Source organism: Apodemus sylvaticus, chromosome 15 (genome assembly GCF_947179515.1).
Source record: "Apodemus sylvaticus chromosome 15, mApoSyl1.1, whole genome shotgun sequence".
In the NCBI taxonomy this organism is placed as follows: domain Eukaryota; kingdom Metazoa; phylum Chordata; class Mammalia; order Rodentia; family Muridae; genus Apodemus; species Apodemus sylvaticus.
The window spans coordinates 80,392,048-80,408,199 of record NC_067486.1 but is presented as its reverse complement, the minus strand read 5'-3'; the positions used below and the strand labels follow the sequence as shown (position 1 = coordinate 80,408,199).

At 47.2% G+C, this 16,152-nt stretch overlaps 1 protein-coding gene across 2 annotated transcripts in view; it reads right to left on the bottom strand.

The window, feature by feature from the left end:
- Abcc5 (ATP binding cassette subfamily C member 5) overlaps positions 1-16,152 on the bottom strand; it is a 101,481-nt gene that overhangs the window by 49,800 nt on the left and 35,529 nt on the right. For both annotated transcript variants that reach the window (XM_052159263.1, XM_052159264.1), the window contains exons 10-12: positions 15,806-15,913; positions 12,143-12,499; positions 9,383-9,454 (exon numbers count right to left, since the gene is read on the bottom strand). In XM_052159263.1, the coding sequence (XP_052015223.1) occupies positions 9,383-9,454; positions 12,143-12,499; positions 15,806-15,913 (537 nt within the window). The remainder of the gene's footprint in view (positions 1-9,382; positions 9,455-12,142; positions 12,500-15,805; positions 15,914-16,152) is intronic.

Below are 16,152 nucleotides of genomic sequence, written 5' to 3'. Positions count from 1 at the left end.
TATCGGATATTTACATTACAGTTCATAACAGTAGAAAAACCACAGTTGTAACGTAGCAACCAAATGATTTTACAGTTGGGGTAACATGAGGAACTGTATTATAGAGTCACAGCATTAGGAAGGTTGAGAACCACTGGCCTACAGGTTTCTAAGTGTGCCCCAGAAGGAAAATCTGTTCTCAAGTAGCCACAGGATTATAGAAAATTAAATCACAACCCTTTTATAATTTTGCTGAATTGTAACAAAACTCCAAGCCTCAGTCTTGGAGGCTGGCTCTCCATGGTTAAAGGTAAGGAGTAAGATCCTGCAATTTTGGATGGAAGTGTGTGGAGGGGACCCTCCTGAGGCTGAGGGCTTTGAGTCCTCCGATTCGGAAGGATTTATCTCACCAGCCTTAGCAGAGGAGGCACCCCCATCTCTACTGCCAGCAATGTTGTCCTTTCACCTTTGTGGGAGGTGAAGGAATTAATCCTACACTGTCTACAGAATGGCATCCCCTGAAGGAGATGCCATGGTGGTGCAGAGAAGAGAGAAAGTGCAGACCATGAGGAGGTGCCCTACACTACTAAAGAGCTGAATGAATTAACAAATTCATCTAAGCACAAGGCTGGGGAAAGTGTGTAGAAATAGAGTTTTAAAGAAATGGGACAATGGTGAAAAGAATAGGAAACTGGATCAGGCTGTTTTTCGGTGTGGGCTGACTGAAACTCTAGGTTTAATATGGAAGTTTTTAAAGGGTGTCATGTTAAGACCTAGGTAGTCACTGCCTTTCCCACATTACTGCAGCCATTTTGTTTTATGCTTGTAGTCAGCCATCTTAGATTGTTACAGAGGACCTTTCTCATGCCCAGTTAAACATTAACCGCATATCCTGATAAGTTATTTGTTTTGGTGTTCTTGGAAATTCACCAGACCCTCACTTTCCTTTAGAGTCAGCCACAATAAAGGTCACTTAGAACTGCTTTGTAGACTTAGCTACAATAAGGCTTGGACCCAAACCAACTTCTGCAACTGTTCAGCAGCACTTCCAGAATCTGTGTACGACTTTTTATGGTTGTTTATAAGTTGCCCCTGGGAAACAAGTCTCTCAGATCCCAAATCTGACCTATATCCTTGATCAATGAGTGTGTGGGGGGGGGGGGGGAGGGTTAATAAATTATCCCTTGCCGTGGTGGCCCAGTGAAGTCTGTAAACATTATATTTTACAGACAGAGGCAAAAGAAAAACTGTCTCCTGGGAATAACAGACCTCCCTGTATATTAAGAAGCTGATGCTCTTACTTGGCAATTTCCTAAACTCTCCTATTTCCTTATAGCCGGGATATGGTATAACAAAGCAAAAATAGAGATGTAAGAATCCATCTTACAGCAAAAATTCTGCTTTGCTTTGCTCCAACCACTGGGCTGAGGCTAGGAACTACAAGGAACTGATCACCAGGGGCCTTGGAGGGCCTACGATGGCCCTAGGCATGGCACAGAGAAGAATACAACCAACAGACTAGGCAGAAGTACTCTTGAAAGAGCGCGAGCCAGACAGCTTCCCAAGCTCTACAATGCTGCCATTTTCACCAGGAGGCTAGGCACGGAAACCATCCTTCTTCAGCTCCTGAGCCAGCATGACATCGAGACCAAGATGAAGAAGCAGTTCAGCCACATGCGCCCTGGACTTTGGATAAACACCCTGTATTGCCTGAGAAAGCCTAGCTAGCCTTTTACAGGTGTACATGATGCTTCATTCGAGATGTTAACTTGACTGGACTTTGGGAGAAACCCGAAAATACATTCAGATTTCAAACCACCTCTGTAGTCATGTCAGTTTGTAATTCCCGCCGGACCTGTGTCTTCCTGGACCAAAGAATCCTGGTTATCCCACAGCAGACCCACAGTCTGTAACAATCCCTGTTTGAGATCAGTGCCTGAGTGGTTTGTGGGGGATTCCTGGACCCAAACAGCCAAAAATTCCTCCAATTGGTTAGATGAAGGATTTGTCACAGGATGACCTGCTGGAGATACTTAGACCCAACCACTGGACTGAAGTCAGAAAGAAGAATTAGGGGAAGAATTGAAGAAGCTGAAGGGGAGGGCAACCCCATAGGAAGACCAGCTGTCTCCAGTAACCTGGATCCCTGGGAGCTCCAACCAAGCAGCATACACCAGGCTGGTCCGAGCCTGCCCCTTCCCACCTCCCTCCCCACCCCTCCCTACTTATATAACAGAGGACTGCCTTCTAGAGACTTGAGGCCCAGGGAAGGGGAGGGGGAGCACCCTCTCGGAGACACAGGGGAGAATAGGACGAGAAACTGTGGGGGGAAGGACTGGGAGGGAGCAATTGATGGAATGTAAATAAAATAATTAATTAAAAAAAGAAAGAGAAGCCTGCTGAAGAAGAGCTAGAAATGTCTGGCATCCCTTCATTTAGTGTTGATAACGGGGTCTGAAGGCTCAGGGGCCTGTAACACTGAACTGGGTAGGCTGTGCATCCCCTATAACCTTCAGAGAGCCCCACAAAAGGATCCCCACAAAAGGATTTTAGGGGCACAATTTGAGGGGCTGGTGACAATTGCCAAAACAGGACTTTGGCCAGGTGAAATGGCTGTTATTGGATAAACAGAGCAACTTCTCTTCAACTCTGAGGAAACTTCTTTAATATGTCCTCAAAGGTCAACTACCTCAAAGAAGGGCATCTGGTTACCAGTCAGGTCATTCTGAATACCTTATATCAGCTCAAAGCCTCCCACTCTGCTGTCATATAAAATCTGCTTTTCTGACATTTCTGCTCTACTTTATGCCCTCTCATCCTCACTGGAGATAGCCTGGGCAGTCTGAGCTCCCCAAAGCCTTTCTTCCTGCCCATGGAGGCATCCACTTCAGTGGGTTCTCTACAACCCAGCTTGAGGGGAGGGGAGACACCTGCACCTCTGAAGATGTGCAACACTGTCTTCTTTATGGCAGACTACAGTTCAATTGGATGAGGGGAATACAATGGGCTTACTGTGACCAGGAGTCACAGGGGCCGCCTGGCAACACAGAATCAGCAGAGGGAAAATGATGTGCATCATATCTGTCCTGCGACGGGAAGCACAAGGGAAGGGACTTTTAGGGTGGGCTAATTCACAGGAACCTTAAGGTACCATGTTTCCAAGAAATAGATAATTGCTGGAGTAAGCTTTTGTACAGTGTGTGAAGATTGTCTTTGTGTGATTCCATTGTCGACTGCTGTACCAGAGAGCACTGTGACCAGCCAGACACTGATACTGCCTCAGAAATTTGTAAACACAAAACTACCTCACTGATGACTAGCTTAATAAAGAGCTAAGGGCCACAATGGCCAATAGCTAGGCAGGAAAGTAGGACTTCCAAGCCGAGAGAGGATCTTTGGGAAAATAAGCAGAGGCAAGAAGGCCTTGCCAGTGAGACAGAGCTGGTCTGACTCACCAGGACAGAGAGGTGAAGAACCGTATGGTGGGAAGTGAGCTAGGATGACAAGATTAAGACAGAGGAGCGAGCTGGGGGGGAGCCTAAGCTAAGACCCCAGCAATAATAAGAATTAATGAGTCTGTGTCATCATTTACACTGCTGGAAGGTCAGAGAGCCCACTATAAATAATAAATCTATGTTTTTGTTTCAACTGTTTAAGCAGAAAAATTCTCAAACAAAGCCTACATTTGATGGTAGAACATGAAATCTCAGTCCATGAACTAATTTTCAGACTTGAGCCAGTCTGCAGACCCAGAACCCTGTGAATGAAGAACTACCAGGTCCCCTTGAGGAAGGACCTGGATAAAATATCTAAAAGTTATACTGTTACCCTTTCTCCCACCTTCCTCATAAGATCTTATGGCTCTTTACAAAGCAAACTGTACCCAAGGGGAAGGAAACAATCACACTGCCCCAGGTGTTTTCGATCCCTGTGCTGACTGACACTGATTCTGAATGACCTCAAGAAGCATTGTGAACATCTACCTAACGTGGAGGTCAGGGACTGACAGAGTCAAAGTAGAACTTATGGGTCCCCAAATTCATCCTGTAGTCATTTCTCAGTGTCAGAGTGGGATATCTATTGGGATGGATACAATTACAGTTGGCAGAATCCCCACATTTTTCCATGACCCGTAGATTGACAGCTATTTTGGTTGAAAAGGCCAAATGGAATGTACTAGAGTCACCTCTGCCAGGGATAATAGTGAACTAAAGCAAATACTGTACCCTTGAAGAAATGACAGAAATGAGTACCACTGAACAATCCAGGTGCCCAGTCTCCTTTTAACACTCTGATCTGGCCTATGCAGAAGACAGCTACATTATGGAGAATGACCGTGACTCTGCTGCTGCTATACCATATATGTCTTTACTTGACCAGACTAACACATCTCTTGCTAGCTGGTATGTAACTACTGATCTAGCAAATGCCCTTTTCTCTGTACCTGTCCATAAGGACTACCAGAATCAATTTGGTTTTAGTGGGCAAGGCCAACAATATACCTTCACAGTTTTACCTTAAGGATATATTAAACTTAGAATATATTCAAAACTTAGTTTGAAGGGATATTGATTATCTGATTATGTGTCTTCTACAAATATCATATGGTCCACTATATACTGATGACATTATGATGATCGTACCAAGTGAGCAGGAGGGAGCAAACACTCTGAATTTGTTGGTAACACAAATGCAGAGATATTCTTTCCTAGATGAAGGGTAAGTTATTGCACCTGGCTCCTCCTACCACCAACAAAGAAGCACAATCCTTAGTGGGTGTGGTGTTCTGAATGAGAATGCCTCCCACCCCAGGTTCACATGTTTGAACACTTGGTCCCCAGTCAGTGGAACTATCTGGGAAGAATTAGAAAGTGTGACCTGTTGGAGATGCTTGTCACTGGAGGCAGGCTTTGGGCTTTCAAAATCCCACAACATCCCCAGTTAGCTCTTTGTTGAGGTTTGTTCTGTTGCTACCTATTGTAATGCTAAATTCTAGATCTGAAGGTCTAAGCTTATGAGTGACTTCTCAGGTTGGCAAGCTGTTGTTATGCAAACCTTGTTCCTTGATTTAAAACTATTGGTTAAATAAAATTGGCTACAGCCAACTACTGGAGGGATTAGAGGTAGCAGCTGGGCTTGGAGTGACCTGGCTGGGGGAGAGAGATGAGAGGAAAAGGAGGAGGAGAGAGAGGAAGCCTCCAAGAGGGGAGATGGACAAGGAGCACATGGCTAGAAGAAAGAGCACATATCTGGGGTACACTGCTTGCTGGGGAGGTAGCCAGGCCAGCAGTTAGAAGTTAGAAGGGTGACCCCCAGTAATTGTCAAAGCCAAATAAAATAACCGTAGTCTGAGTCTCATTTATTTGTAAGCTAGCTGGGGACAAGCTTACTCCAGCTCTCTGCCTTGTGTCTGTGAATCAGGACATAGAGCTCTCAGCTACTACCAGGCCTGCCCACCTGAGAGGAGCTCCTGCCATGGTAGTCATGGCAGTCATGACAGCCTCTGAAACTGTAGGCCAGGAAACGGTTTCCTCCATAAGCTCCCTTGGTCATGGTGTCTCTTCACAGCAATGGGAAAGCAACCAGGACAGTGGGCCTATTTGGATTCTGGACATGGCACATTCCTCACTTGGGTGTGTTACTTAGGCCCATATGCCAAGTGACTCAGGAAGGGGCTAGCTGAGTGGGGGCCTCTTCAACAGGTCCAGGCTGCCATGCAGGCTGCTCTACCACTGGGACCATATGATCCAGCAGACCTGATAGTACTTGGGGTGTCAGTGGCAGACAGAGATGCTGTCTGGAGCCTTTGCCAGGCCCTTGTAGGTAAATCACAGAGAGGTCCCTGGGTGTTTTGGAACAAAGCTCTACCATCATTTGTAGACAACTATTCTTCCTTGGAGAGACAGCTCTTGGCCTGCTATGAGGCCTTAGTAGAAAATGAACATTTGACAATGGGCCATGACATGATGCAACTGAGCTGTCGATCATGAACTGGGTATTATCTGACCCAACAAGTCATGAGCAGGCTGTGCACATGTGCACAGCAGCCATCCATTCTCAAATGGAAGTGATATAGATGTGATTGGGCCTGAGCAGGTCCTAAGGGCACAACCAAGTTACACAAAGAAGTTGCCCAAATACCAAAGGCTTCTACTCCCATTACAATGCCTTCTGCTCACAAGCATGCATCTGTAGCCTCATGGGGCATGCCCTATGATTGACCGACTAAGAAACAGAAACTTGGGGCCTGTTTTGATGGTTCAGCATGTTTTGCAGGCAGCACTCAGCAGTTGACAACTGTAGCATTACAACCCCTTTCTGCAACAACCCTGAAAGAAACTGAAGGAAAATATTCACAGTGGGCAGAACCTCAGGCAATATATACAGTTGTACATTTTGCCTGGAAGGAGAAATGGCCAGCAGTGTAATTTATTATTCATGAGCTATATCCAATAGATTAGCTGAATGGTCAGGGACTTGAAAGAACAAGCTTTAAAATGTTAAGAAAAACATTTGGAGACAAAGTATGTGGACCAATGAGCAAAGGATGTGAGGATACCTGTGTCTCATGAAATGCTAACCAAAACTTGACTTCAAAAGAGGAGTTCATTAATCAAGTGACAGTACGATCTACCTGTCAACAGTCAGCCTTTCCTAGCCAACCCTGGGTCTATGAACAGAGCAGCATAGTAGCAATGATGGAGGCTATGTGTGCGGGTTTGAATGACAGCAGTCCCCGCAAGCTAATATTGGAATACTTGGTTCCCGGCCAAAGGAATTATTGAGGAAGGATTAGGAGGTAAGTCACTGGCTTTGAGGTTTCAAATGCCCCTGATAGGCCCAGTGTCTCTGCCTCACTACCTGCCTGCTCTCAGTCCCATCTCCGCCTGTCTGCTGCTGTGCTTGCTGCCATGATGATCATGGACTGATTCCTAAAACTGGAAGCCAACCTCCAATTAAATGCTTTCTTTTGTCAGAATTGCCTCTGTCACGGTATCTCTTCACAACACCTCTGTAGAGAACAGTAACTTAGAAGTTGGTAGGTACTGGGGTATAGGCCTAGCCAGGCTGCTTGAGAAATATGGTGGATTTTGGCTTAGGAAAGCAGACGATTGTTGTAAGCAGGGCTTAATGGGCCAAATGAGCATGGAAGACAGAGGTGCTGAACGCAATGTAGCCGCCCAGCTCAAAAGGTTGTAGTTAGGGGACTATGAGAGACCATTCTTTTGATATGTGGCAAAGAAAGTAGTTGGGTTTGTTTTGTTTGTTTTTTGCCATTGCTGTAAAACTCTGCCAGAGGACAACAGAAGCATTTTAGACTAACATCACTGGCAGAACAAATTCAAGACAGCTTAGTACTGACTGTGTCATGCAGTTATTAGTGACCACTTATGCAGATCTATAGTAAAAAAAAAAAAAAAAGAAGAGCAAGCAGAGTAAGTAGAAATACAAAATGTACAGAGGGCAGAAGAGGAGCACCAGGAAGTGTAATTCTGGAGCTAAGTCCCCAGCTAAAGGAAAGGAGAAGTTTAAAGGAAAGCCATGTGCTCAACGGAGAAAGGAATAAAGACCACACAAGACCACCCAGCTACGCCGGCAGTTTACGAGAAGGAAAGCTGAGGCGGCAGAGGGACCGGTGAGGATGGAAAGGGGCCGGGGACCACCGTGAACGAGCACAGACGCAGCAGGCCTGGTCTGAGAGTCAAGGAAGATACAGCTGGAGAGGCTCTGCAGTCTTCCCCAGTCAAGGAAGCCACTGAGGCCAGCTATGTGTCAGAGAAGTCTCTGCATGGAGACCATGGAGAGGGGCCATTGTGCCAAGCTATGGCAGTGAACCATGAATTCTGTTGGAGACCCAAAGATGTTAAAGATGCCAGCAACATGGAGTATCTGCCAAGGAGAGCTGCCAGCAGGTATGGAAACAGCCCAGGAGAGAGAAAGGCGTCGCAGTCAGCAATGCTGGAAAGGAAGAGCCATGTACTACACGCTGTAACATCAGTGACAGGAGAGTTATGTCAACTTGATGAAGATAAAGTCATCTGAGAGGACACAACCTTAAGACTGGGCTGTAGGCAAGCCTGTTGGGCATTTTCTTAATTACTAATTGATGGGTTGGGCCCCGGCCTATTGCGCGTGGTATCATTCCTGGGCCCACTGAGCTGCCCTGGGAAGCACCACCCTTCTATGGCAAAGCGGAGGCAGCCCCACCCTCCCACTGCCTCTGCATAAGCTCCTCCCTCCAGGCTGCTTGACTTCCTGTCCTGACTTCCTCTGATGATGAACAGTGCTGTGGAAGTATAAGCTGAAGAAACCCTTTCCTTAGTCATGAATAAACCCAATTTTCTTTAGTCATGGTGTTTCATCACAGCAATAGAAACCCTAAGATAAAACAGAGTTGTGCTTTTTGGCGTTTGGAGTTTCCATGCTAATGAGGAACCTAGAGGCCTGGAGGGCTGGCCTGATAAGCTTCCCTTCCCAGACGTTCCTCCCAGCAAAAGGTATTTAATCTCAGGTCCACCCTGAGGAGTGGGTATGGTATGGTATGGTATGGTATGGTATGGTATGCTATGCTATGCTATGGTATGCTATGGTATGCTATGGTATGCTATGGTATGCTATGGTATGGTATGGTATGGTATGCTATGGTATGGTATGGTATGGTATGGTATGGTATGCTATGGTATGCTATGGTATGCTATGGTATGGTATGGTATGGTATGGTATGGTATGTATCCATTTTCTGCCACGAACAAGCAATAAACTGTTTAGGTCCGCGGACTGTCTCTCTCATCAAGAGGCCCTGTGGGGAGCCATGGGGAAGGCATTGCCTACAACGCCTTCTACAGAAATATTAAGCTGCCGCCTCTCTGCACTCCCAGCCACAACTGCTAGCAAGCCTGCCTTCAGGAAGCCAGCCTCCAGCAAGCCTGCCTCCATTAAGGACCATCACCTCTGGGACAAGCCAGAGCTCCCCTTTCCCCCAGCCCCAGGCTAGAGGTCCCCAACTCTGACCTCCTCCCCTGCCCCACCCCGGCCACTCCATTCTAGGCACCTCCATGACTCCCAGTGGTGCCTGGATGTCCAAGAGTCTGAGAATCCCATGGTCCCGGCCTCAACTCTCATAGGAGGGGGTGGGGTGGGGTGGAGGGGGGCGGGGCATTGGACCAGCTCTTCCCCCCCCCCCCCCCAGCAGTGTCCTAGAGCTTCCCTGCAGCCCTACACCCGCCTGGTGGTGGCCCAAGAGACTGCCCAGCGGCCGGCGGCGGGGCCAGGGCGGACGAGGAGCGGACGAGGACTAACCACTTCTACCGACTCTTCAGCAACTGAGCTTGTTCCTGAAATGTTTGCTAAGGCAAGCCCAAGAAAGAACCAGAAAATACCAAGGGTATAACAACCATCTTACCTGGCCTAAAATGGCTGAAATGAGGGAGGTTTTCCCACTTCCAACACTGCCGCAGATTCCAACCAGCTTGCCCTAGACAAAGCACACAGAGAGAAAAAGACATCAGAGAGACTGCCAGCCACTCATCCTAGGAACCTGCAATTGGTCCATCAGTACAGGGACACGGAAGCCCTCTGGGAAGACTGTCACACACATGGTACACCACAATCACTTTTAAGTCTTAACCTCTTACCAACTTTGCAAGTAGTATAAGATTTTATTTTTTTAATTGTTTTTTGGCAAGTCAGAACTCTTTAAATTACTTAATTGTAATTTTTATTCATTTTGTTTTAGTAAGAACTACGTGTAGTACTATACCCATTAAAATATAATTTTTATTTATTATTGTTTGTTTGGTTTTTCAAGACAGGGTTTCTCTGTGTAGCTCTGCCTGTCCTAGAACTCACAGCCTGGCCTCGAACTCAGAAATCCACCTGCCTAATATAAGTATGGGTGTTTTGCCTTCAGGCACTGTGTGCCTGGTGCCTGCCAAGGCTGGCACTGGGGTCAGAAGGCCTGGAACTGGAGCTGCTTGTGAGCCACCTGTAGGTGCTGTACTTTGAATCCAGGTCCTCTAGAAGAGCAGTCAGTGCTCTTTACTACTGAGCCATCGCCGCAGCCAACGGCTGCCTTCAAGGAGAGCCACTTGTTTGGCTCCTGTGTGATGGCAATCAAGTCCCCCAGAGAAGAAGAAAGGCCAGAGCATGGTGGAAAGGATCCCAGACTGCATGCAGACAGTACCAACAGAGTTCTAGCTCCTGCATCTGCTAATTGTGTGTCCCGGTATTCCAGATCGACCCGGGTCTGTTTCCTTCACTGGGCTCTCAGCTCGGGAGGAAGGATGAGTTCCTCACATTACCAAATGGAAGAGTAAATTTCAGTTGAGTATGAGAAGCCATTCTCTAAAAGAGCTGACTAGTGATACGGTGGGACTGCCTCAGCAATCGGTACTCGTCATCAAGTAAGCTTGCTGCTAAGAGTGAAATAAAAGCCGGCGATGGCCTGTGAGTGATAAACTACACTGACAGCTTCGGGTGACCACCACGGGCTGCTCTGCTTATGGCTGCTATGAGCAGGAGGCCCTCTGCCGTCTCCTTAGTCAACCTCTGGATTGCCGGCTCATTGGTGCCCCCGTTCAGCTCTGCAGACGAGCATTTCTCCGCAGCCGCCTCCATCACGCTCCACCTCCCTCCTGCAGCCCCTTCCTTTCCCTCCCTGTCTCACTGCACGCTCTTCTGAGCCTAGCAAGTCATTGCATGCTCACGGGCACTTCCTGAGGGGTGGAAGGCTCTACCCCACTGCACTGCTTCTTCACACACTCCCTTCACACGCTTCACACTTCACACACCCATCCTGGTCCCGTAACCAGCGCTCTCCAGAGGGAGAGCCGTCTGCTCTCTGCTTCTGCACAGCTTCTGTTAGCTGTGACTCCCCAGACAGTCTCGTGAGTGACTCAAGCTGCTCTCAGATCTCCGCCCAAACAATACCCTCTCTTCCGCCTTTCCCCACCCTCTCTCCCAGGTACTACCATTTACTGCCACGCCCATTCCCACCTCTTTGGTTAGGATATCACTATGTATCCAGGCTGGCCTCAAATTCACAGCTATCTACCTCTGCATGCCCCAAACTAAGACCACGGACATGCACTACCAAACCTGACTAAAACACCCTTTGAATGGGGTCTTTTCCTTAAATAATGTGTTAAAAATGCAAACACAGCAGCCCTGCCACAGCTCCATTACTACCCTCTGCACGGTCCTTCTGACAACCTGACACGTGTGCTGCCCTTGCGTGCCTCTGCGGCTGTCCACTAGAGGGATGTAAATGCCAGAGAGGGGCTTGGACTGTGGACGTTCTGCTGCTGTGTTTGTTTTCAATCCTTCAACAGGACTTGGTATAAAGCTGGAACTTAAAAGAAAAAAAAAAAAAAAAAAAAGAGGCTACTGAATGAATGTGTGACTGTCTCTCTGGGGCCCAGATAATACACCCTCTAAAATGGGACTACTTCCCAGTCATAGTTTGAATCTTAAATCTTGGACCTGAAATCTGTGTTCTAAGAGACTTCTGAAAGTCCACGTCTATACTAGCTGAGATATGGTATTATATACCTAAATCACCTTTCACTGATGTTTTTAAAAATTATTACAGTATAATTGTTAAGAGCAACCCTGAGGAGGCTGGAGAGATGGCTTAGCAGCTTAGGAGCACTGCTGCTTTTTCAAAGGACCCTACATGAGGCCGCTCACAGCCGCCTGTACCTCCAGCCCCTGAGAGTCTGACACTGTCTTCTGCCCTCCACTGGCTCCTGTACACATGTGCACACACCTACAAACAGATATGTAAAATAAATTTAAAAAATAAGAAAAGGCAGCCCTGAGAAAAACCTTTTCTATGTCAAATTCTCTATGACACACACCGTGATATTAACAAGGAACCCACGGTTAGAGCAGTGGATTTAAGGAGAACAGCCGTACAGCCAGAAGCCAGCACGGAGCAGGATCCTGGAAGGTCCACCTGAGGGCTTCACCTCCTTACTAGTAAAGCAAGCAGCTCTTAAGTTATTAGTTCTGTTGCTCACTCTGGAATCAGAGCCCAGTCTATTCTTCATTCAAACTGCTCACAGCCAGAATACTCTGCTTAAAGGGAGGGTCCTGCCAGGGTCAATCCGGGTGGCACAGGAGTCCGTGCTGAAGTGCAGAGAGGGTACAGGGAGGGGCTCACCTCTTCAATCTCTAAGTCAATGTTGTACAGTGTCCTCTGCAGGCGCAGGCTCCCGGTGTGGATCTGCTTGCCTTCTTCCTCTTCCGGACTGGGCCGCTCGTCACTGTCCAGGAGGAGGTGTCCTTTCTGTTCTGCCAGCACCGCCTGGTGCTCAGTGCGTTGCAGCTGCCTCGACTTCTCTTTCTTGCCCCTGGTAGCCCTCTTGTCTTTTTTCATTTTGGGGGTCAGCTTGGGCGAGCACTGTATACTGGAGTGGGAGGAGTCCCATGCCAAGGTGGCATTTTTCATCTCTATCTTGATGTGAGGACTGGCCGGTTTGTTCTTTATCATGTGAACCTCTTCCATTAGAAACAAACTCTGATAGGAGTTGTGAGAGAGGTGCAAAGATGAGACACTGGATCAAGACCAGGGAGACAAGCTTATGGCGCACACTGACGTAGCAAAACACATCAGGCTATACAGTGGAAGGAAGCTGAAGAGCAAAAGGTAGCTCATTAGTGTAGCCTCCCCTCAGGACGGACAAGGGGTCTCAGGGCCTCATCCACTGACCCAACCCTCTATGCTAGGTTACACACTAAGGTACCCTGCTTTTCCTGTCAGTCTAACATGGACAACTTAATAACTGATAGGGACATGGTGCCCCATGTACAGTAATGCGTAGGTTCCAGAGTAACAGTTAGAAATCCCGAGGGAGATACTGACCCTCTACATAGACATTACGATGCCAGGAACCTTCCAGACCACTTCTGTAGAGCTAATGTCTGCACGCTGCCCTCACCCATGGCCTGGCACCTCCTGAGAGATGGAGACTGGCACAGCTTAAGTGCTGGGTTTGGAAAACATCTAAGCTAAGGGCTTGTGGACAAGAGGTGCCACCCACCCTAAGAGTCACTCCAAGGGAGGAGAATTAGTCTTCTCTCCACTCATTTCCAGAGTCCTACTGAACTGTTTCAAAGGGCAAGAAAATGTAATATCAAATGGGGGAGAGTCTCCAAAGTTATACCTAAAATTCTGGTTTTCTAGTTATACCTGAACTCCCTCTTAAGCCTAGAAATCTTTACAGAGCACTATTGTGGGGAGATTTTCAGAATGCTTTTTAAAAATTAATTTAAGACATTAGAAAATCTTTAGAGAAAGGATGGCTTGCAGGATGAGGACTCTACTCAATTACTAAATATCCCAACTGGCTCAAAGTTCCCAAGTACTACTGAACTATGTAACTTCTCCTTTCTCCTGGATCCCAGCGTCTGCTTTTAAGGAGAATTAAAAAAGGGTCTTACTGAACTGAACAGGACAGCAACAGACATGCTAAGATGGATCATGGTGGGGGAGCCTACAAGGCCCTCAGCCCTTCTGGCAACTAAGGATGCTAAGAGAAACAGTCTTCCCAGGGAAGAGCCCTCCCCCTTCCATTGGTTATCTAATATCAAATGATCAGCTCTAAAAACATACACATAAGTAACACTGTACAGACTGAGCAGGTTGTAGTTATGTACTTAGGAACATATAGATATGCATACACATACATACAGATATACATATATGTATAAAACAACAATTACTGAGAAAAAGAGGCCGTTAGTTAGAAAAAGAGGAAGGAAGGGTATATGTGAGAGTTTGGAGAAAGGGAAGGGATGGAGGAAATTATGTAAATTATAACCTCAAAAATAAAAGAAAAATTAAAATAAATAAATCCTAAAAAATAAAAAGAAAGGATTCCATGTAGCCCTAGGCACCCAAGAATGACCCTGTGCCCTGACCCTCCTGTTGCCACCTCCAAGAGGTGGGGTCACAGTCACTATTCCTGAAAACCCCACGTGTCATAAGGCTCAGGTGAAGCTCCTGTCTGTGAGCAGCTGTGGAATTTGTAGATCCAGAGCCTTCTGAGAGACCGGGCTGGAATAGCGTCAACTACCCTGACCCCTTCACAGAGCAAGCCCACACGAGGATAGAACATCCTCCCTACCTTCCCTGAAGATCTGTTAAAAGGATGGAGACTGCCTAGGCCCCTACAAATTATTCAGAGAAACAGTGGTGCCTACAGGAGAGCATCACCTCCCTGCTCTGACTTCCTGCTTCCCGCAGCCCTGACAGACAATGGCCTCACAGCACCTGAACTCATCAACTGAGATAAGATGTGTGCCTGCCAGGTGTGGTGTCTCAACAGCACAGGACGCACACACCTCACCTTCCACTGGGATGTGGCCCTCGGACGGTGCTTCCTAGCCCCACCGTGAGGTGAATACCAGTAACCTCCCACCAAGGAGGCCAAGGCTGGAAAACTGTATGTCAGCAGTCAGCCTGTCTCAAAAACAAACACCTCTAACAAACCAAGGAGGAAAACCAGCTCACTTTCACTCATTAGAAGAGGCAGTACTCAGAGAGCTGCCACATAAAACACAACTGTTACACTAGGATTCCAATGAAAAACTTTTAAAATCATTTCCCCAGCATAAATATGTCTATGCTACCAGCTAACACTGTGCTCACTTAAAAGGAGACAATCCAAAACCAAGGTCACAGAACTACCTTTTCTTCCTTAGTTCTTTATCCAAAACTCAACAAAATCCATCCACCACCACGGATACAGAACAAACAGGGAGCGCTTTGGTCAGAACTTTCACTTTCTTCCATGACTGGGTTCTGCGGCTTCTGAGAGACAAAGTTCTGACTGTCATTACATCAGTCTTATGTGACCCTGGCTCTGGTCCTTTGGGCATCCAGGAGAAGGAGGAATGCAAGAGAAAGGGGAACATTCTGGAAGAATGGTTCTCTTGACCCAATGCAAGTCACCTGACCGACTTTAGAAGACAACAGCTGAGATAAATCCCAGCAAACTACTCTGTCCTTTGCAGGGCAGCCCACTGCGGTGCCTGGGCCTCGAAGGTAGTCAGAGTCGTCCTTCCAGCCCTAGGGCTTCAACTCTCCATGCCACCTCAGCTGTGCCCGTGGTCACCTCACTTGCCAGGGAAGACCATCAGGAGTGAGGTCTTGTCCATGAATTCTAGCACACACAGTGCCTCTCCTTTTTAGGAATTGAGCATTAACCACTTTCAAATAAGTATCTACTTCCCTCCACCCACCCACGTCATTCCCTCTTGTGTCACATGGTTGTGTTATTCTGAAGGTACAAAGAACACAAAAAAGGTCTGATCAACTAACCACGCAAGGAAAGGGACTGATACTTACTTAACTGTACTTCTCAACATGATCTAGTTTTATGACTATTTCCATGTCACTGCATTCCCTGCCTCATGTAGTGGCAATCACTGGGTAGGAAAAAGAAATATCAAAAGGACTCAGCATAGCAACCAATCAAAGTGGCAGCAGGCATGAGGGGGTGGGGAGAGACCTGACAGACCTGGTTGTGCTGGTCTCCCTTAAGCCATTTACAAGGTCAGTAAATGACAATGTATACCATGCTGGGCCTGGCAAAGTGCTCGCGACAGAAAGGGAGCAACCCAGAACCAATCAGGAGAGAGAAAAATGCACATTAATTTTAAAAGGCATTACTCTCATCCCGTAATTCAGGTGTCTCTTCCATCTCCTAAAGGCACACCAAAGTCAAGCAGAGCTGGCCTATGTGGACTCTCGGAATACAGGCAGCAAGCAAGCTGTACTAGGGATAGCTCCGGACACAGAGAGGGGCAAGGACCCACTTACCTTAAATCTGTCAACAGCAACTGAGGCTTCAGAGAGCGACTTCACTGAGAATGGTGTTACTTTTAAAGCAAAAGTCATGGAATTGAAGACAGTCACCACTGTGAAGGCCTTAAAATACAAAAAAGAGGTGAGAGCAGGCCTCGCGAGGTCGCACAGCACACAAGGTGGCACCACTCTCCTTTTGGGTGGAGGGAAGGCTGTAACTATCAAACATTAGTGCGAGCAGTCACACTAATTTGTTTTGTGTGCAGGTACATTGGTGTGTGTCACAGAGCATGTGTGGAGGTCTGAGAACAACTTCAAAGAGCTGACTCTCTCCCTTCCCACGTGTGTTCCAATGACTGGAC